This window comes from Camelus ferus, chromosome 34, assembly GCF_009834535.1.
Source record: "Camelus ferus isolate YT-003-E chromosome 34, BCGSAC_Cfer_1.0, whole genome shotgun sequence".
Classification (NCBI taxonomy): domain Eukaryota; kingdom Metazoa; phylum Chordata; class Mammalia; order Artiodactyla; family Camelidae; genus Camelus; species Camelus ferus.
In genome coordinates, this window is record NC_045729.1 from 8,029,312 (window position 1) to 8,050,649 (window position 21,338).

A 21,338-nucleotide genomic window follows, 5' to 3' on the forward strand; every position below is an offset into this window, starting at 1 on the left:
GTCACGCTGGCGGCAGGGGGTCGCAGCTACTGGGAAAAGAGCTAGTTCCGCAGGCCCCGCCCTCCCCCCACCGTCGCCCCTCCCTCTGGCTGGCTCCCTACCTCCCCCGGACTCGCCCTCCCTCTCGCCCTCCCGCCCCCAACTCAGCAATTTCGGCGGCCTCCGAGGTCTGGCGCGCGTCAAAGCCCGAACTGAGAGCCTGATTTGTGGAGCATCACCCCCAGCTCCTCTCCCCCACTGCCCCTCCTCCGCCCCAGGCAGAGGCCAAGGGATAGAGCTGAGCAGGGGGAGGGGAAGATCTACACCCATCCCCCTTCCTCCAAACTTCCCCGCGTTCAGATTCAATTGCACCTTTTATTATTTTAACTCTTCTCCCTCGGACACGCGGCCCCCGGCTCTGTCCCTCCGGCAGTCGCGGTCCCTGCTCCCGCGCGCCGAGATGGGACAGCGAGGGACCTGCCCGCGGCCGGCCAGCGTGTGCCGGGAGGTGAGGCCGCCGCGCCCGCTGCCCAGAGTCTGTAAGTTTCAGCGCTCCTCCCGGGGAGGGGAGGGGGAGCCTGTCGCGTCCCCGCAAATGATTTAAAATGCAAAACACGGGCGAGGTTTACAGCGTCGGATGGACTTTTCGGGGCACACTCTTTTAATGAACTCTAGCCGCAGCCCCACAGGCTGTTGTCCGGGTTTTTCCTGCAGCTTGTATCTTCGATCCCTTCGCTGTAAAGAAGTTTTCAAGTTATAATATTGAGTCCCGGTGGGAATTTTTTTTAAATGCAACTCGTACTTTTTTAAAATTTAAAATACTTCTTCGTAATTTTCAAGGTACATAGCACACCGCTAATGACAATTTTGTCGATTTACACCGAATATGTCATTTATACTGCGCAGGAGGCCACGGCCTTTTCTTTGCCTACTTCTAAAAATAACGGGAAAAGAATTTCCCCTCATTGCTTTTAATATTGCTGTATCACATGAATAGTAAATAGATCGTGATACCCAGCTGGCCTTAATTTTCCTCCTAGACGCCGTGCGCGTGTATCCTTTGCACTAACGTACAGACGCTGCATTGAGCCTGCTGCTTACAGAAAGGCTCCTGTTTTGTTGTTTTGTTTTACCTAAAGCTATGCCCTTATGTGTTCAAAACGATAAGGAAAATTAAAACAGTTCTTATTCAGACCAAGTAATTTGCCCGGGACCCCTGAACTCAAGCACTAACTAGACTTGTGTTTAGTTTAATAAAATCATACCTTTAGCTTTGCACGTCACCTCGAATGTATAGACACACCCCTACATGCGAGGACCGAAGAGGCCAGGAAATGGGTCAGGGGAGGGGGAGGGGGTTTTTAATCTTCATTTCTCTCCTGCAGGAGGACGGGTCTCCAGGGAAGGAAAGGCAGGTCAGAGACAGGTGGATAGGCTGGCTATGGTGACGGGACGATGTTGGCCAGAAAGAGCATCATCCCGGAGGAGTATGTGCTGGCGCGCATCGCGGCGGAGAACCTGCGCAAACCGCGCATCCGGGACCGCCTCCCCAAGGCCCGCTTCATCGCCAAAAGCGGGGCCTGCAACCTGGCGCACAAGAACATCCGGGAGCAAGGACGGTTCCTCCAGGACATCTTCACTACCTTGGTGGACCTGAAATGGCGCCACACGCTGGTCATCTTTACCATGTCGTTCCTCTGCAGCTGGCTGCTCTTCGCCATCATGTGGTGGCTGGTGGCCTTTGCCCACGGGGACATCTACGCTTACATGGAGAAAAGCGGGATGGAGAAAAGTGGTTTGGAATCCACTGTGTGTGTGACTAATGTCAGGTAAGGATGCTGTGGGATGAGGCAAGGGTGGAAAACAGCACAGAAAAAAAGATTAAACTGCCCTTTCTCTCTTCACTCTGTTATTTTGTTGCAAGGGAACTTAAGGTTTGCTGTACTACCTTCAGAAACAAACAAGTTAAAAAAAAAAAAAGAATCTAACGTGTTGACAGTCTTTTTAGAGTCAGCTTTACGGATGAGGAATCTTTGAAAATGTGGAGTTTCAAGCCCTTGAGCTGGCCTCGAAAATATTCCACCAGTTATTTTGAAATGGTTGTGGTTCAGTGAATTCCACAGAATGCCTTCTTAAGAAAACCCCACACATTTAGTTTTCAGTATGAAAAAGCTGCTGTCCATAGTTCCAGTGTCCACAAGGAAATATCTCTGATCAACAGAAAATACTGTGCAAATGCTAGTCATGTTTTTCCACAAATTCTCTTACCCATAACATTTTCAGAAATAATGAGAAAAATGGGAAAACACTGGTGGAGAGGTGTCCTAGATAAAAAAAACAAAACAAACAAAAAAAACACTACAAATGAAATAACTTAAATATAAGCCTTTCTTTGTCAAGATTATCTTAAATAACTGATTGCTTGCATTGAATTCTAAAATTAAAAGTTATGCTAAGATTCAGAACTAGAAAAAAATAATTTTTAATGGATATTGGTCCAAATTTTCAATGGAAGAGATTATGCAGAAGCAACTTCATGTTGTGGTTTTCTTTAAAAGTTTTAGTAGGATAGGAAGACAGTTTTTAGATTGCTCTAATTTTGGTTTTTTTCTCTTAGATCATAAATATTTCAACGATAAGTAAAATGAATTTTATTTCAGTGATTCTTTTCTATTTTCACATGGCCTAAGAATGTTTACTTCGGGTGAATTTTCTCTTAATTTGTTTTGTTGGAAGATCAAAAGAGATCACTCATGTCAATTGCAAAAAATAGTCACTCTGAAGCGAAACATCAGTAATAATACTAGAAAGTTTTCCAGGACACTTTCTGAATAATATTCCAAATTCACATAGTGCGTAAAGCAAAGCAACTTGAACCAGCACCATTCTGCCAGGAAACTGTGAAGAATAAGACCTTTACTGACCTTCAAATCTTACGAGATTAGTTCCCACTGTAAGAAGTGGGAACCCAGGCTGTAAACTTGTCCATCCTTCTATTCCCTGAGTGGGTGCAGCGCCGGCATATGGGGCAAGGTGTGGGGGTGGGGGGGCAGGGAGAGGGCGGGGGTGCAGTATGTGTGTTCAGAGATCACATGCCACCAATTTCAGCTCAGATTTTGAGGAGAGAGAACAATATTGAACTGACCTATTGCCTTTACCACTGAGTTAGATATTATTTTCTTGTCTTCAGCTTGTCACAAATTTTTGCCTCAAAGAAAATATAGGCAAAATGTAGGTAATCATCAGTATGACAAATATAAAGGAAACAATTAAAATACTGTGTTTAACAGGTACATGTAGGTCAAATATATCTATACTATTTCTCTTTAAGAAATTTATTGGCACTGATATTGGGGAACCATATTCCTCTCAAGGCACATTTTTAATACACATGAAGTAGACACTCTTCAAAAGAGATAAAAGAAACAAAAATGATAAACCTTGAAAGGTAAATGACAGATTTTATTCACAAGACAAGTATGTTGGTTTTTCTTGTGGAAATAAAAAGTCATTAAGCAATTTATTAAAGATACATCATCAAAAGTGATATATTTTCAATGATTTTTTAAAGAGAAATTTAGAGTACACTGGTTATTAAAAGCTGTTTTACTGCTCGCTCTTATTTTGCAACAAGATGTGTTCTGAAGTGTGTTCATTCTCCTGATTAATTCCTGCTGATGTGAACATCCAGTTTGCTATGAGAAATGGTACTGGGGGTGAGGTGTAGCTCAGTGGTGGAGCACATGCTTAGCATGTGTGAGGTCCTGGATTCAATCCCCAGGACCTCTGATGGAAAAAAGCAAACTAATAATAAATAAATAGACCTAATGACCCCCCCCAAGACAAATAAATAAATAAATTTTTTTAAAAAATGGTATCACAGAAACAATGAGACAAAGTTGATTTTGTCAGCCTAACAATTTTTAGCATTTTTAATTGCACTTTTTACCAAAAAAAAAATTATTATTTGACATCTTTTAAGGTTAAAAATCTTACTGGTCTTATTTTCCCATGAAGATACTATTTATACTTTCATGCAATGTACACACAGTTTCACCATAACAAACTATATATAATAAATACTTTTTTTGCCAAAAAAAATTGAAACAGAAAAATCTCTATTCTCTTCAAAGGGGATTTAAAAGATGACTATATAATATGTCTAATTCTTTGCATTTCCTTTCCTTTAGTAAGCTCAATGTCCCACCTTATCATCAAAACTGAAAACAACTTATTGTAATGAACACTCTCCAGTGTGTCCAACTTACATTTTACATTCTCACTTTCCCTTTCCTGTGGATGACTTTCTAACGTGAGTCACACAGTAAACCAACATATTTCTTCTTATTACTCAGCCTCACTTCCTCTGTAGCAGCACAAGTGAGCAGCTAAACACTTGAGGTTATTTAGCATGTCAGGTGTTCATAAAAGGCTGGGTCGGGCACCCTATAATGGTTAGAAGTAAGTTCTTTCATAAAATAAACAACATACAAAATATGGCACATGAATAGTCTTAAGTCATGAAAACTGTACATCTGGAGATGCTCGTTACACTGCTCCCTGAAGCGTGTATACATTATTAGAAATCAGTGTTGTGTCTATGCCCTTTCTCTGGGGTCTGTTCTTATTCTTTGCCATGTTTTTTGGATCATATGGTATGTCCTGTGTGTAACTAGTATAAAAAGCAATTGTTGTGATTTCCCATGAATCCTGCTTAGCAACAGAAGGGGTTTAAAAAAAAAAAAGCAATTTTCACACTCCATTTAAAAGCTAATTAAATCACGTGTGACATCAACTATCATTTAATTAAAAAAATTTTAAGATCCCTGATTATGAGCCCAAACAGAAAAAAAAGAATCATCTATGTGTGCTTGCGTCCCTCTTATGATGTCCCACCAAAGTGCAGTGTGTATACTCAGTATGCAGATGTTTAAACATTTTGCTCACTCACTGACAGATTATACTTTGACAGAGGGCATATCTTCTAATAAAATTAGAGAAGTTTGAAATTGGGGTTGAGAGCAAACACAAGACTAAGACTGTTTCTATTAAGAAGACACAGCAAGGCGGGATATGTAGTCAAGTGGATAAATTAATGACAAGAATAACCCAGCGTGGTGCTTCTCAACCAGGGGGTTAAATCAGAATGATCAGGTCATCCGAATCAGACCAGGTCTACCTTGAGTCTATCAAATCCGTGTTTACACTGAGATCAGGAAGAGGAACACAGTTTGAAAAAGCTTCCCATGTAAACCCTGACACTTGTTTGCCGCTTCCCTGTGCCTCTTGTGGAGACCAGGCCAGAACTGAGAGGATCCAGGTTCTCCTTATGTGATCTTGACACTGTTCCTTACCAATCCCTACCTCAAATCCTTCCTTTCATAGTTTCAGGATTCTCTAGATCGTTTACGGAGCAAAATGAGACCATCAATAAGAATACATTTTTCATCCCTAATGGTATACCATTCTTGTTTGTTAAAAAAAAATACTAATATTTTTGAATGATGTGTTTTGTCCCACGCTTTAGCTTTCTCTATAGAAGGTACACAATCAGTGTTCACTAATGAATATGACTTTAATGGTTGGAAATAATAAAAAGTTCACTCATTACACAGTATGTTCCATATGACTCAAGTCACTTAAACACAGATATGCAATAAGTAATAAACATTGAGCTGGAAGATAGTTACCCAAAGTTAACTGTGCCTTTGTGGAAATCTTTCACAAAGTAAAATATGCCTATAAATATAAAGGTATCTGTGTTATTTTAATGCTTTCACATAACTAGGTCCTTCATGACATGATTTAGAACATATTAGTAGACGTGTATCCCAGAAATCTGGAGGTAGATGCATGCAGAGAGAGAGAATAAACAAGTGCATAGAACTGGGCATCTGATAGTTAAGTTGGCTGGTCTTTCCAAAAGCATTGAATAGCCTTGGGAGGAAGAGAATGAAAAATCCAGGGTAACGCATTATTTCTTGACTCAAAGTCTGATCTGATGGCGTGGTTTTCTGATCTCCTTCCTTACAGGTCTTTCACCTCTGCTTTTCTCTTCTCCATTGAAGTCCAAGTGACAATTGGATTTGGAGGGAGAATGATGACAGAGGAATGCCCTCTGGCCATCACAGTCCTGATTCTCCAGAACATTGTGGGTCTGATCATCAATGCCGTCATGTTAGGCTGCATTTTCATGAAAACAGCCCAGGCTCACAGAAGAGCGGAAACCCTGATTTTCAGCCGCCATGCTGTGATTGCCGTCCGGAATGGCAAACTGTGTTTCATGTTCCGCGTGGGCGACCTGAGGAAGAGCATGATCATCAGTGCCTCGGTGCGCATCCAGGTGGTCAAGAAAACCACCACACCCGAAGGGGAGGTGGTGCCTATTCACCAGCTGGACATTCCCGTCGATAATCCGATTGAGAGTAATAACATTTTTCTGGTGGCCCCTTTGATCATCTGCCATGTGATTGACAAGCGCAGTCCTTTGTATGATATCTCAGCAACCGACCTGGCCAACCAAGACCTGGAGGTGATCGTCATCCTGGAAGGAGTGGTGGAAACCACTGGCATTACCACGCAAGCAAGAACCTCCTACATCGCTGAGGAGATCCAGTGGGGCCATCGCTTCGTGTCCATTGTAACCGAGGAGGAAGGAGTGTACTCTGTGGATTACTCCAAATTTGGCAACACCGTTAAGGTAGCCGCCCCCAGGTGCAGTGCCCGAGAGCTGGACGAGAAGCCTTCCATCCTCATTCAGACCCTCCAGAAGAGTGAACTGTCCCACCAGAATTCTCTGAGGAAGCGCAACTCCATGAGAAGAAACAATTCCATGAGGAGGAACAACTCCATTCGCCGGAACAACTCATCCCTCATGGTGCCAAAGGTGCAATTTATGACTCCAGAGGGAACTCAGAACACATCGGAATCCTGACAGCAAGACCACCCCCAGGAAAGTCGAAGAGTCTTAGGCAGGGCACCGTCAGACTGCACCAAAGCTGGACCACAGTCGTGTGGTCTTCTTTATCTCCATGCACTAAATGATAGTCATATTCCAGCAGCAGCACTTTCTGTGTCAATAAACCATCACACACCAGGTGGAGGGTTCATGGCTCACACTTGCTTCCTCCAGGCAGTACTGGCAGTCATAGGCTTAAGTTGTGTAAAGGAAATTCTCTCTCGTTTTCTTTCAATTTGAAACACAAGCATCACATTAATAGTCGTAGACCTTGAATACAAAAGCTAGCCAAAGATCAGTGCTGTTTGAAATGCTTAGATCTCTCTGAATCTGGTGTTTGCTCTAGAAAATGTGGGACCCAAACTTGTGTTTCTCCTTTCTCTTGTTCTTTCTCTTCCTCTTTCTCTCTCTTTCTTACTGTACCAGGTAAGAAGCCTGAGGCCAAAACTGCTCAGTTCTAATCTACTTCTAAAAGGATTCTGTTCATTCACTTAGTTCTTCACAATGACTTCCAGAGGTTTCTTTGTCCTTCTCATGGCCACCTGTTGGCAGAACCAACTGGGCCAGGAGCTTTGGAGAAAAGCTAAGAACATTCCTGTCTCATTTAGGACTGGATTTCCCCAAACTGACAGCTATTCCTTTTGGCTTCTCCCTTCTTCTTAAGAGCCTCCACTGTATTGAATGTTGTATTAAACTGTTTTCTTTGTATTCACTGTAGTTTTCTGATTTTCACCAGTTAAAGCGCAAGGAAAAACAAATATTTTAGAGGCATGTGAAAGAGATAACACAGAGAGATAACATTCACCTCTGAGATCTCTCCCTGAGGGTCCCTCTCTGTGAGATCTGTTGTTCCAGGGACTACATTTTTTAAATTTCATTTTGATTTCATTTCGTTCCAAGTTGTAGAATGTTCTCTCAGCTTTTCTCTTTGAGCTTGATGTATCATGGAAATCCTGTAACCTTTTTTCTTTGAATCACCCACCTCCATTCTAAACTCTGCTTCCTTCTCAGTAATGTCTGAATTCAAGCCTGGTGTATATAGATTTGGCATTATCTCAGTTGCTAAAGTGAGATTTTCAATCCGTGCTTGATTGAATCACCCTTAGCTCTTGCTTCTTCGGGGAAGGGATGAGAACACAGAAGTACAAAATAAATAACCTATAGGTTTATTCTTATATTTCCCATAGCTAAGCATCAGAAAGCTGAGCTCTTGTGTAGCCTTTGACACAGGTTTTTGGGGTTTGTATTTATTTTACCCCACTTATGAACATTGAAATAGGCAAGGAATCACGAATATATTAAAAAAAAAAAAAAACCTATCTTAAGCAGAAGACTCATGCCTCTAACCAGATGAATGGAGATTGTTTCTCAGGTTACTGAGTTAATCATTTCTTAACATTTTCCACCACTCCTTAGAACTCCAGACTCGTGTATCAAACAGGTACTTGAAGCTCCACTTGGATACCTAATACACATTTGAAAGTCACCATGTCTAAAACCAGATGCTACATTCCTACTGGCAAAACTTGACCCTTCCCCCCAGCCTTTCTTCCAGTCACTCAGGCCAAAACCTGGAGTTGTACGTGACACCTCTCTCTCATACTTCATGTGCTCTCTGTCAGCAAAATCTGTTAGGTCTGCCTCCAGAATATATCCAGAGTGTGGCCGGTTCTCTAGCTCTCTACTGCCTCCTTCAGTCCAGTCTGGGTACCCATCACCCAGTATATACGGATGTAGCTGTACCAACTGTTAGAACACTGAAACATTTCTGTCTTAATAAGACGTAGCACACCAGAGATCACAGAACTGTGTATCAGACCTCCTAGCAGTTCTGGCACAGATGTGGGTCCCCTACTCCCATCCCAGGGCAGCTAAACAGACCAGCAATAAGAACATGTATGATGTTTGCCTGCTGCTCATTGCAGTGGCAGCTCAATGTCTGTGAAGGTGACACAGGTTGTGGGGCAGGTAATGTTGGTACATAGTGGGGCTGAGATGGAGGATTTCTGAGTCCAGGTGATGCAGAGACACCTTCCAGCTGCAACCAAATACTGGTGCCATGGACCTGATGACCATCAATTTCATGGGGAAGTCAGTGGAAGAGGGTGATGGGCCCCTGTATCAAGTAATGACTCAGATGAGGACATCCTTTAGCTAGTGACAACCACATCAAAAAAAAAAAAGTCACATCCATTTCTAGAAATCTACAAGTCTTTTAGAACATTACGGTGATTTCAGAACATACTTTTGCTAAAATATATTTAACTGGCTAAGCACGATTGAAACTATTTAGTCTTATAAGAAGACTGTGTGTATATATAATTATGTATTGAATTTAAATATAATTTTATATTAAATATTTAGATTCTTCACTTCTATCCTAGTCAGCCTACAGCAGCCACAATATTTTTTTAAATCATATTACATTGTGCCTCTACTTAACACCCGCCTATGGCTTTCCATTTTTCGAAAAATGAAAACCAAACACTTTCCAAGGCCCACAAGACACTACATCTTTTTACTACCTCTCCCCTCGGATCATTTCCACTTTACCACGCTGGCCTTGCTGTTCTTTGAAACAGAACCATACATACTCTCGGATCATGAGTTCGCTTCCACCTGGAGCGTTTCCCCCGCAAGCCTCCTCCTGTGATTATTTAGGGTTTCTGCTCCAGCGCCCTCTCACGAGAGAGTGCAGTATGGTGGTTAAGAAAATAGACTTTGTAGCAAGACTCTCTTGCTTTCAATTCAGTTTTAACACTTAGCATCTGTGAGGTCTGAACAAAAGTAAGTATCTTCGTTGTGACTCATTTTCTCCATACATAAAATCAGAATGATTATAGTACCTACCTCACAAGTTGTAAGTGAGTTCATGTGCATAAAAAGCTAAAATAGTTTCATTCATTCACGAAGGACAAAAGCTGGAAATGAAGGACTGCCTGGAAATTGACTAGACTCTTAGTAAATGACGAATTCAACGCATTACGTGTGTCCTCTAGGACAGAGAAAAATGATCTTTGCCACATGAATCTGATCTCTTACAAACTCTGCAGTAAAGAACTTATACCTGCCCACTCACTTTTGTTTTTCCAGATTCTTTAACACCTGCCACCTGCCTGTCATCAAATAGTGTAATGTGTAAAATATGACAGTGTGTAAAGGGAAACATTTTACACACAGAGGAGGTTTCCGCTGTCACCTGTCATTTATTTGTTCATCCAGTGACAAACATTGGACATCTGCCATCTGGCGAAAACAACTAGGTGTGTTTCTTTTCTTTTAGGAGGAGTGGGACGTTATAAGCAGGCTAGGTGCTGATGCTGCCCGAAAGTAGTCTGAGATGGAAAGAATCAGGAGGGGAAAAAGGGGCTCAGGGTCCAGAATTGCAGAAGAGACAGTTCCACCTCATAATCAAAATTGAGACCAACCCTTGGTTACTAGACAGACTTGACACCGGCAGATCCAGAGCTATTCCCCAGTAGCTCTGAGGCCAGCTGGGTGAGCAGACAGAACACTACGCATCCTTAAAACCATCATTTTCCCCTGCTTTACTTTACCCCAGTGCCACAGGTTTATTCCACAATTCCTCATCACTTGCCACTTGGCTCGAGACTTTCTCTAAGTAAAAATCCTGTTCCCCCCAGCCACAGACATTTCTAAATATTTGGCCCAGTGTCCTGACACATAAAGGTCTCAGAACCAGCAGTGACTTAAATAAATGGCCCCCAGTTCCCGAAGAAAGTCTAACTCCCAGAGAAGTGGTTAGCCACTTAGTAAACATAAAGAAGCATGTTTTTCCCCTCCATTGGTTGATTTTTCTTATTGCTGTTTAAAGATTTGGCATTTATGGGGCAAGAAATTTCCTCTTGGATAAAAACATAATTATAAAGAAGAAAGAATGAAAAGATGTCTAGATCTCTTGGGGTTCCCCCTCCCAACTTTTGTCATTTTCACCATGTCAGAGGTAGCGACAGAACTGAAATGAGTGTCTCCAAGGACCCGTGCATTAAAATAACCATAACAAATCCTACAGGCTGTTTAAGAGGAAACCCAAGGGCCACGCTCTTCCCATGATCTTTATGCACAATTCCCATCAATGGTGATGGGAATTCCCTACAGACAGAGGAAGGAAGTTACTCTAATTACACCCCCTTGATAATTTACCGCACAGATCCAAGTTTAAGTTCATGAAAATCTTAACCAGCCTTTCACTTCAGACCAAAATACCTTATCGGAGCCAAATTTCATTTTAGGTTATTTACATCTTCATTCAGACTCATTTTCAATAGTTGTCCCAGTTCTCAGGAACTGTACTGTATGACACCCCTCCCCTAACTTTAATACTCCCTGGGGTCATTTAAATGCAACTCTTACTTTGCACAGTGTTTACATTAATCACTTGAGAAAACATAAAAATATGAAGGCTGGGTTTCCACCTACTGTTGGATTAACTTCAGTTTGTATTGAATAAATGTTGAAAAAATGGAGGATAAAAGAATTGTCTGTAAAACTGAAGTTAAAATACACCTTTCACCCAAGCCATGGTAACAGATTTTTCAAAAGTCTTCAATTACCTGTCATTGACTGTTGGAAAAAAAGTCTACACTCTTCAAGCATGACAGTCAAAGCACTTTGCGGTTTGATTCCAACATTTACAGTCTCGCTTCCTGACCTGTTCGAACAGTGTCACGTGTAAAACCCTGCAATGTACAACATGATGCTTCACATTCACTGAGCGCTTCGCTCCTCTGTCTCCCAGACAAGCCAGCACATCTCTGGGGTTGAAAATCTGTGCTTTCTCTGTCTACCAAAACTACTGCTTTTACAAAGCCTTCTCAAATCCTCCATCTAGATTACTTCTTTATCCCCACACTGTGTACCTCTGTTGATTGGCTATTTCATAATAACTGGTGTTCTGTAATGTTTTCATATCATATACATCTCTCCTCAGATTGTAAGTCTTTTCTCCAGGTTACTTAGCACAGTGTTTGCCTAAAATAGATGGTGAAACAGCCTGACAATTCCCTCTCCCAAATCCATTCTTCTCTACTTTAATAGCAACAGAGCTGCCGCATTCCCCACCTCTATTGCCATTAGCTGTGGCCATGTGCCTAATTTGGGGCCAATGGCCTGATAGCAGGAGTCAAATGGACTACTTCTCATTCTTGATTTTAAAAACCCTGAGCTTATGTTTCTCTATCCTCTTTCCCTACCTGTGGACCAAACAGATATATGGTGGAGACCAGCTTTGACCAAGATGATGATGTAAAGAATATTCCATTGTGTATATAAATATACATATACACATGTATATACATATAAACATATACAACACATATATACATATATATTTATGTACAAATGGAATATTACTCAGTCATAAAAAGAATGAAAAGAATGAGCAAAGTGGATGAATATTGGGCTTAGTGAAATAAATGAGACAGAGAAAGACAAATACTGTATGATATCACTTATATGTGGACCTAACAAAATACAAATTAAGTATATGCAAAAAAGAAACAGGCTCACAATATAGAAAACAAACCAGTGGTAACCAGTGGGGAGGGGGAGGGGCAAGTTAAGAACGTGGGATTAAGAAATACAAACTACTGTGTATAAAATAGATAAGCAACAAGGATACATTGTATAGCACAGGGAATTACAGCCATTATCTTGTAATAACTTTTAATGGAGAATAATCTATAAAAATATTGAATTACTTAGCTGTATATGTGAAACTGATATAACACTGTAAATCAACTATACTTCAAGAAAAAAGAAAAAATGTAAATAACACTAACTGGCTTTGTGGGATAGAGCCACACCAGCCTGGACTGTCTACCTCTAGACAATTATGTAAGGAAGAAAGAAATATTTATTTATATTTTAGTGGTTTTTGAGTTTTTCAAATTATTTGTATATTTTGTTACTATAGTACAGCTTAGCCTTACCCTAACTAACACAGTGGTAAATTAGATCAAATAGAGTGGTAGCCCGCAGAGAGGCAGAAGATATTCGCCATTCTCGTACCCTACAAAAGACTCATATGTATAATTTGTAAAGAACTCTTATCAATTCATAAGAAAAACACAGACAAACAAATAGAAATAACTGGCAAACAGCATGAGAGAGCAGTTACAAAGGAAAGAATCCAAAACACCAACATGCATAGCAATAGTTGCTCAGTTTCACCCATAATCAAAAAATGCAAAGTAAAATCACAGTGTGATACCATTTCATGCCACCAGAATGGTTAATCCGAAAAAGGGAAAAGTATTGGAGAGGATGAGGAACTCGAATATACTATTAGTGAAAGAGTACACTGCCGCAGCCACTTGGAAAAACTGTGAGAGGGTCCTTCTAACACTAAACATGGCAGACGTGACCCAGCAAGTCCACTTGGGGTGTATACTCAAAAGGCTGGTATGAGAATGGCTATAGTAGCGCTGTATTATAGCTCCAAACTGGAAACAGCCCAAATGTTTACCTCTAATAAGATGGACATGTGCATCAAAACAGAGTTATAAAAGGGACTACTATAGAACCATGAGAGTGACTCGTTGACAACTACTCACGCTGGTAGATCTCTCAGATACACTTGAGAGATCAAAATATTTACAAACAGGCAGCACAACTGTGTTGTGTTTACAAGTCAAGACATCATTTACCCTTGAAGGGCAAAGGGCAGTATCTGAAAGGCAGCATGAGGAGGCTTCTGGGTTCCTTTAATACTCCGTTACTCAGGTGCAGTCACCTTGGGGAAATCCATGGACCTGTACGTGATAACTTGAGCACGTTTTTATGTGCACAGTTTTCTTTAATAAAATTTAAAAGAATTTAAGCAAACGAAATATGTTAAAGGGAAAGAATGAAAGGTAAAAAATGAACCACTGAAAAATGAATTAAAACTGATCAACAGGGATGGAAATCTACTTTTTAAACTGTGTGGTAAATGCATTGAATTTTTCTGGATTGAATGACTGTTAAAAGACCTTATAAAATTAATACCATTTAAAGTGCACTTATTAATATTAGTATCACAGTTTTGAGATTTAGAGCTCATGCTGGAGCATAACTATAATCATTCATTTAATGATTATTTCTTTAGTAACTACTCTGTGCCAGGCACTGTGTTAAAACTCTGGGAATACAAATTGTAAACCATATCATGGCAAGGTGCCTATAGCCTGAAAGATTATGCCCAATTATATTATTGCTATATTATGATATTTAATATATATTGTAATACATATATTATGTATATAGCACATATATTATACATAAATAATACAAAATGCATATGAGCATATATAACATGTTTAACATATATAATACATTATAACAATATAATACATGACATGTATTATGTGTGTTATATATTATATATAATATATATATGTAATATATACAATATATAGTATCTATACAATTGCATATATGTATTCTGTATGATATATATATATATATATATATATATATATATATATATAATTGTACATAATGATAGTAATTACTTATTTTTATCTAATATATTTCCCATAGGGTTATTCTGAGGATTTAGACAGAACTTGTGCTCAGCACAGTGCCTGAAACTTAGTACATCCTCAATGAATCTTAACCTTCATCAATGTAATTACTGTTACTTTTGCAGCAGCAGGCATAGCTTGGATTGCTTCCAGAGTGGTGTCAACCAAAGGGCAGAAAATGAAAAGAAATCTTTAGCAGAGAAGGCAATAAGGGACCAATGAAAAGAGGGGGGCAGAGTGGAGTTGCTGTAGATTGTGTACAAGGCTCCTAGAAGAATCCTTGTGACCCCAGGGGAAGACGAAGACATTGATAACTGCTGCGCAGGTCAGCAGTTCCTACAGTCCCCCTTCTCCCCGGGTTGTGTGTCTGACTTCGCAGACAGAAACATCTTAGAAGGCAGGAAAGAAGACAGTGAGGGCATCCAAGCCCTCTCCTCTTATATGAGTTTCCTTCTTTGTATTATAAGTGACAGAGTCACCTGCAGAGGTTAAATGGCTTAGAATTAGAGAACTATTAGAAAATGGAGTGAATGTGAGTAGGATTTTTAACTCAAAATGACAAGCTATGCCTTTAGCTCATCCCCTTGACATTGAACTAACAAAACACAAAAATTTTAAATCAGAATTAGTCTACTGCAGTCCCATAAATAAGGAAGCTTCTCATCAGTGGGAAAGAAACCCTGAGGAATCTCTGGAAAATATAAAGAAGATGGAACAGAGTGGCTGGGAAAACCAATCAGAGCTGAGGCATAGACCCAGATTCACTCGGAAGAGATACTAGTGGCTGGACAGCAAAGGTCAGAAAATACCCAGAGTCCAGAGATGGGAGGGTCTGGGAACAGAAACAGGAGCAGACGGTGAAACGGGGACAGCGCTGGGCTGTGGAGACACGTGCTGCTCTAAGGACAGCGACTGGCACCGTGGGCACCGGGAGCCCTACTAGTACCTGAGGTCGCCAGTGAGGCCAGTGCAGCTCTGGGCCTGCAGGTCACTTGGGCCACCGCAAGTGATAGGGAGAAAAAGAAAAGGATCCCAGCTGAGGGTAGCATTTGAATTAAAGTTTTATTCAATGCCCTTTGAAAGTTTCTAACATCGGGTCACAATTTATGTTTAAAGATTATGTATGTTGACACGCTTCTTGACAGATCCCAACTGTGGCATTCTCGAAAGGGTCTAAATTTGACATTGACATTAAATCTTTTTTTTTTTTAAGTCACCTAGGAACATAATTCAACTTACAGTATCTCCATTTTAGGTGGAACTACCATTGGGCAGAAAGGGTTTCTGACATGCCTTTGGTCTTTGTACTTGAATGGTGTTATCCTGGATTTGGGAGAAAAAGCGAACTGGTTTGAAGCATGGAACTAGGCTGCCCAGGACATGCAGTTGCCATGGGAATGTGCCTCACCGCGGAGGCCACCTACAGAGGAACATGTACAGAGAGCTTAGTCTGGAATGCTGGAATGGCAACTGTGGTAAACATAACAAAGAACAAGTGTTCAGTAAACACGAGGCATTTATCAACTTTAAATACAATTTCTGGCGTTTGAATAAAAGATTTTCTGTATATTTATTCAAAATAAAATGATTCTGCCCCTGATTTCCTTTTGCACACCACCTTTAATGCCAATCGAATACAATTCATTGAGCAAAAATAGGATTCTTTTCAACCTTTTATCAGAGAAAATTTCAAACATATGCTGCAGTGGAGAAAATAATATAATCAACTCCATGTATTTATCACCCACCTCAATAATGACCAGCTTACAACCAATCCGTTTTCCTCTTTTCCCTCCCTGTGCTTCCCTGTGTCCCTCTCTGTTTTAAAGAACTCCCAGCATCACATACTTTTATCTGTGAATATCTGACTACATATCTAAAAGATATGGAAGCTTTAAAAAAAAAATTGTCACACCCAGAACAAAACCAACAGCAACCTCTTAATTTCCTCAGGGTGCTCCAAAGATCATTATTGCCACAGCCACAAAAATGCTCATCCTTAGTGGTAATTAGAAATGCTTACAGAAAAGACAAAATTTATACATGTTTGCTAAAACTGTAAGACAGCAACAAGGAGATTAGAGTACAAACAGGGGGTAGAATGTCCAAGCCACCAAGAGACCACAAGGGGTAAAGACTAATGAATGCATCCAGTTAACAGAGAGTGGAAAGCGGCAGAAATAAAATGAACTATATCGAAGTAAGAGAGACACTACTTGAAACAGGGACTACTGTGATTCCAACAAATTATACTTCAATATAGTTTCGATATTTTGTTAATATTTGGTAGGGTAGTCAAATCCTATTTACTTCTACTTTTAAAGTTCAAATCAACTTCACATTACGGTTTCTTTAGACCGATTAGATACCCATATCCATGGACTATTTATTTTACTCTAAAAACAAAAAGGGGAAAAAAATCTTTAGAGTTGATTTTTCCTTAAAATGATGTGATTTATACTATCTGCCTTTTACAACTATTAATTGGTACCACTGATCATTATAAATAAATTCTTCAATCAATAATTAGCTCCAGAGACAAAGACATCCTTTAAGCCCTAAAACCAACAGAATTATGAATCATTTGTGAAACTTTAGCAGTATTTCTTGCAATATTTCTTGCCTTTCAATTCAACATATTGATTATGTATGTAACTATATGTATATAATTATAATTGTTTTGGCACAGTAATTAGATATAAAGAGGAACATAACAAAACCTCACTGCTAGAGAAAATTGTAGCCTAATGAAGAGAGGATGGGAGGTTTAGAACAAGGTGGAACCTGGCAGGACCATAAGAGGTGTGCAAACAAAAGATTATGTAAAAATCTGAGGGTGGGAATCATATTCAGATACCAAAACAAAAGAACAAGAAGACTTCGATACGGGCTTAAGTAATGGCAATATCTCAACAGGCAGCGATGACAAGGAGTATAAACCATGCAAATGAGTGACATTGATTCATTCATTCATTCAACATATATTGACTAAGCAAGGTATCACAGTGCTAAATTCTGGGAACGCAGCTTTGAGCAAGATAGACAAGGTCCCTGGCTTCATTTGTAATGTTGTGATGGAGAACAAGCAACAAAAAGATAACAAAAAAAATTTTTTCAGCAACAGGATAATTTCAGCTAAGGATTAAAAAAAAAAGATGAAGGAAATAAACAAGGGGATATGATTGACTGGGTAAGGACATGGGCAATTCTTTAGGTGGGGTGACGTAGGAAAGTCTCTTCTGAAAAGGTGACATTTCAACTGAGATCTGCAAGACAGGAAGTTGCCAGAGGAAAGGCAATGAAGTGTCCAGAAGCCTGAGACAGGGTTTGTTGGGAGGAATAAGACAAAGGTCATGTGTCTGAGATGGAAAGTGTTTGGAGAGTCAGAGCACAAAAGGCCTCCACTTTCACTCCAGAAACAGTGGGGAGGCATTGAAAGGACTTAGGCAGGGCTGGCCACCATCTAATTTACATACATATAATATTATATATTTATAATATTTATAATATATTTATAATATTATATATATATATATAAACTCTATGTGTATATGGAAAGAGTTTATTCTGGTGGCTGTGAGCAAAGTGGAAAAGAAAGGGGCTTGTTCAAGAACAGCAGAAAGGGATAAGATGAAGTTTTTACTGAAGAAATAAATGAGAAAAGGGAGATAGATGAATTCAGAAAGTAGATTAGGGTCATATTACAAAGGCTTGAGTGTCCCAGTGGGAAGTATGGATTTATTCTGAAACAAAGGATGTGATCATGGGTTCACTTCATGAAAACGATTTTATTAACAATATGCTGAGTGATTTCTCACCTTCCATAAAAGAACAAAGAATTATAGATTCTTAGAATGTTAAGATTAAAAGGAAACTGAGGTTGTGCAAGGCAACTCTCTCCATTTTGTAGAGAACCATCCTAAAGGTAAAGTTGTTTAAGAAAAGGTTGAACCCACTTGCCTGGCTCCCAATGTGTTTCCACTGTACAACAGAGTTGTCTGAGGGGGCAAAGGCCAGAAACATTAAAATCACACCATGTTTATCACAATTACATTGTCCTAATTTTGCATCCTATAAATGATTTGTGCCACTTTATGAACACTGAAATCAGACCTCTTACACAATGCTTACCAAAAGTACTTGCTTCTTCTGTTACAATGCTTAGTGACCCATGTTGGGGGTGAGAGGGCAACTGGGTCTTCCAGAATCTGGGGAAAAAAGAGATTTTCTATTGCATCTGCCAAAAGGGAGACTTCCATTTTATTTAATAAGAAGTCTGTATTAATTCGACATTTGGATGAGGTCCAAAGTCAGTTGCAGTAAATCTCGATAACCACTGCTCATTTCAAGGCAGAGCCAGGCAGTTTGTTTATTTTAAATGTTTGCTCGATGGGTTACTCCCCTGGGAAAATGACCTTATTTTCATCTCAGGCCCAAGGGAAGCTTCTTACACTGTGGAATCTTATTCGAGGACATGTCTGGAAAGATGAAAGTTACAGACAGTATTCTACCAGCGTGATGTGATTCACTTCATTAACAAAGTTTTTTTTTTTTTTTCATTTTTAAAAATAAAAGTAGGAAGACTGAGAAGTTGTAACCCTTCCTACCTTCTGCCCCTACTACCACTCTGAAAGCATTACTGAGAACTGCTCAGTGCCACCCGCACTACTGCATTCCTGTTACTTTCAGTGTCCCAGAGGTGACACAGGTAACAGCTCCCATGAAGTGAAAGGAGGCAGGTGGGTCTATGAATCCTGAGTGGGTGCAAAGCAGTGTGATGGGTACACCTACTGCAAACAAGGCAAGCATTTGGAATGGGCAGAAAGCAAGTCTGCAGTGATCATACGTAAATGTGGGGATCGTATATAAATGTGGAGTGATTATATGTAAATATAGGGATCATATGTAAATGTTGTCACTCCGCCTTTCTTTTCTTCATCCCTTTCTTCAAAATGCTAACAGCTAAGCAGGCGTTTCAATGCTTGCCTTTGGTTAGGAATCAGATGTCTCTTGCACACACATTGAAGTTGTGAATACCCCTCGGGTGATAACACTTTATGCTATCTCAGTCACTAACACAATTCTCTGCATCAGTTAATTTTTTGACTTTTCTTAGACACTGCAGCTGAGGAAGAAAACGGCAGAAATGAAGCTTTGCAGCTGGAAGAGAAACACCATAAGGACAACTATGGAGCATCTGGCTTCACCTCCTTGAAAGGCTGAAGAGGACTGTTATAACAACATGGACATAAGCCATGATCTCAACATCCCCAGAAATTCTTGTGTCTAGAGAGTGGGATAGGGGACGGGAAAGACAAGATGAGAAAAGAAAAATGGAAGCAGGGAGGTATAGCTCAGTGGTAGAGTGTGTGCCTAGCATACATGAGGGCCTGAGTTCAATCCCCAGTACCTCCAGTAATAAATAAATAAATCTAACTACTTCCTTCCCCAAAAAAACCCACAAAAATGATATAAAATAGTCACTTAGTAAAATTTTTTAAAAGGCTGGTAGGGAAGAATAAAGAAAACAGTGAAAAAATTAGACTCAGTCCCTATCTCACTTAGGACACACCAACCAGGTCATTGAGTTTACATACTATAAACAGTCACTTCCCTTCTGGAGCCAGACTTCCACTAGTCTCTGCAAATATAGTCTTGTCCTCCATCTGAGGTCATGCAACAATCATTTTGACCAGAATGCTTACCAAAGATACATTAAGACTGGACAGCTTGTCTGGAAACAGGATGAGAACAAGCTTCATAGTGCAATTTTCAAGGTGACTCAACGTGGGTGTCAGGTGAGGCAGCCTAGGCTGGAGAACGGCAGTCTGTGCGAGACAGAATCCATCTGGAAGGCCAGGCCAGCCCGCTGCTTCTGTGGATGTCAGTTCCAGGGCAGAAACAGAAAAGGAGAATGGAGAATGAGAGGCAACTCCATAAAGCTCTGTGCCAAGATGCATGGACTAACCTTCCTAATCACTCTCCAGACACCCCAGACACAAGCTCTAAACAAACACCCCAGATCTATCTAGGAAAAAAAAATCTCTAGTGTTCCATTCTCTTGGAAAATTTACTCAAGACATCTTGGCTGGAATAATAATCAGGTGGAAAAAATAAGTGTATGTCCCTTTTTTTCATGATCAAAAAGAAAAATGAAGTTGTTTACTCAAACAGAAAGTGTAGCTCCTCTCCAAATACATGAGGATGGGCTGAAAGGAAGGTGGTGTTTTCTTGGCAGGAAAGATTTTCTTTTTTCTTTTTTTACATTTTTTTATTGAGTAATAGTTATTTTACAATGTTGTGTCAAATTCCAGTGTAGAGCACAATTTTTCAGTCATACATGAACATGTATATATTCAATGTCACATTTTTTTTTCGCTATGAGCTACCACAAGATCTTGTATATATTTCCCTGTGCTATACAGTATAATCTTGTTTATCTATTCTGGATTTTAAAATCCCAGTCTCTCCCTTTCCACCCCCAACCCCCTTGGAAACCACAAGTTTGTATTCTGTGTCTATGAGTCTGTTTCCGTTTTGTATTTATGTTTTGTTTGTTTGTTTGTTTTTTAGATTCCTCATATAAGCGATCTCATATGGTATTTTTCTTTCTCTTTCTGGCTTACTTCACTTTGAATGACATTCTCCAGGAACATCCATGTTGCTGCAAATGGTGTTATGTTGTCGGTTTTTGTGGCTGAATAGTATTCCATCATATAAATATACCACATCTTCTTTATTCAGTCATCTGTTGATGGACATCTAGGCTGCTTCCATGTCTTGGCTATTGTAAATAGTGCTGCTGTGAACATTGGGGTGCAGATGTCATTTTGAAGTAAGATTACTTCTGGATATAAGCCCAGGAGTGGGATTCC

The 21,338-nt window shown here is 40.0% G+C and overlaps 1 protein-coding gene across 1 annotated transcript; it reads left to right on the forward strand.

Moving 5' to 3' along the window:
* The first annotated feature begins 7 nt into the window (after positions 1-7).
* Positions 8-10,011, forward strand: KCNJ8 (potassium inwardly rectifying channel subfamily J member 8). Its single transcript, XM_032472966.1, has 3 exons — positions 8-518; positions 1,365-1,808; positions 6,013-10,011. The coding sequence occupies exons 2-3, from the start codon at positions 1,435-1,437 to the stop codon at positions 6,911-6,913; spliced, it is 1,275 nt and encodes a 424-aa protein (XP_032328857.1). The 5' UTR covers positions 8-518; positions 1,365-1,434; the 3' UTR covers positions 6,914-10,011.
* The last annotated feature ends 11,327 nt before the right edge of the window (positions 10,012-21,338 follow it).

What these genes read in the sequence shown, in the direction of transcription:
- KCNJ8 (XM_032472966.1), top strand. Translation starts at nt 1,435, where the DNA reads ATGTTGGCCAGAAAGAGCATCATCCCGGAGGAGTATGTGCTGGCGCGC. An exon ending in GTGTGTGTGACTAATGTCAG is followed by an intron (nt 1,809 to 6,012) that starts GTAAGGATGCTG and finishes CCTTCCTTACAG; the next exon opens with GTCTTTCACCTCTGCTTTTC.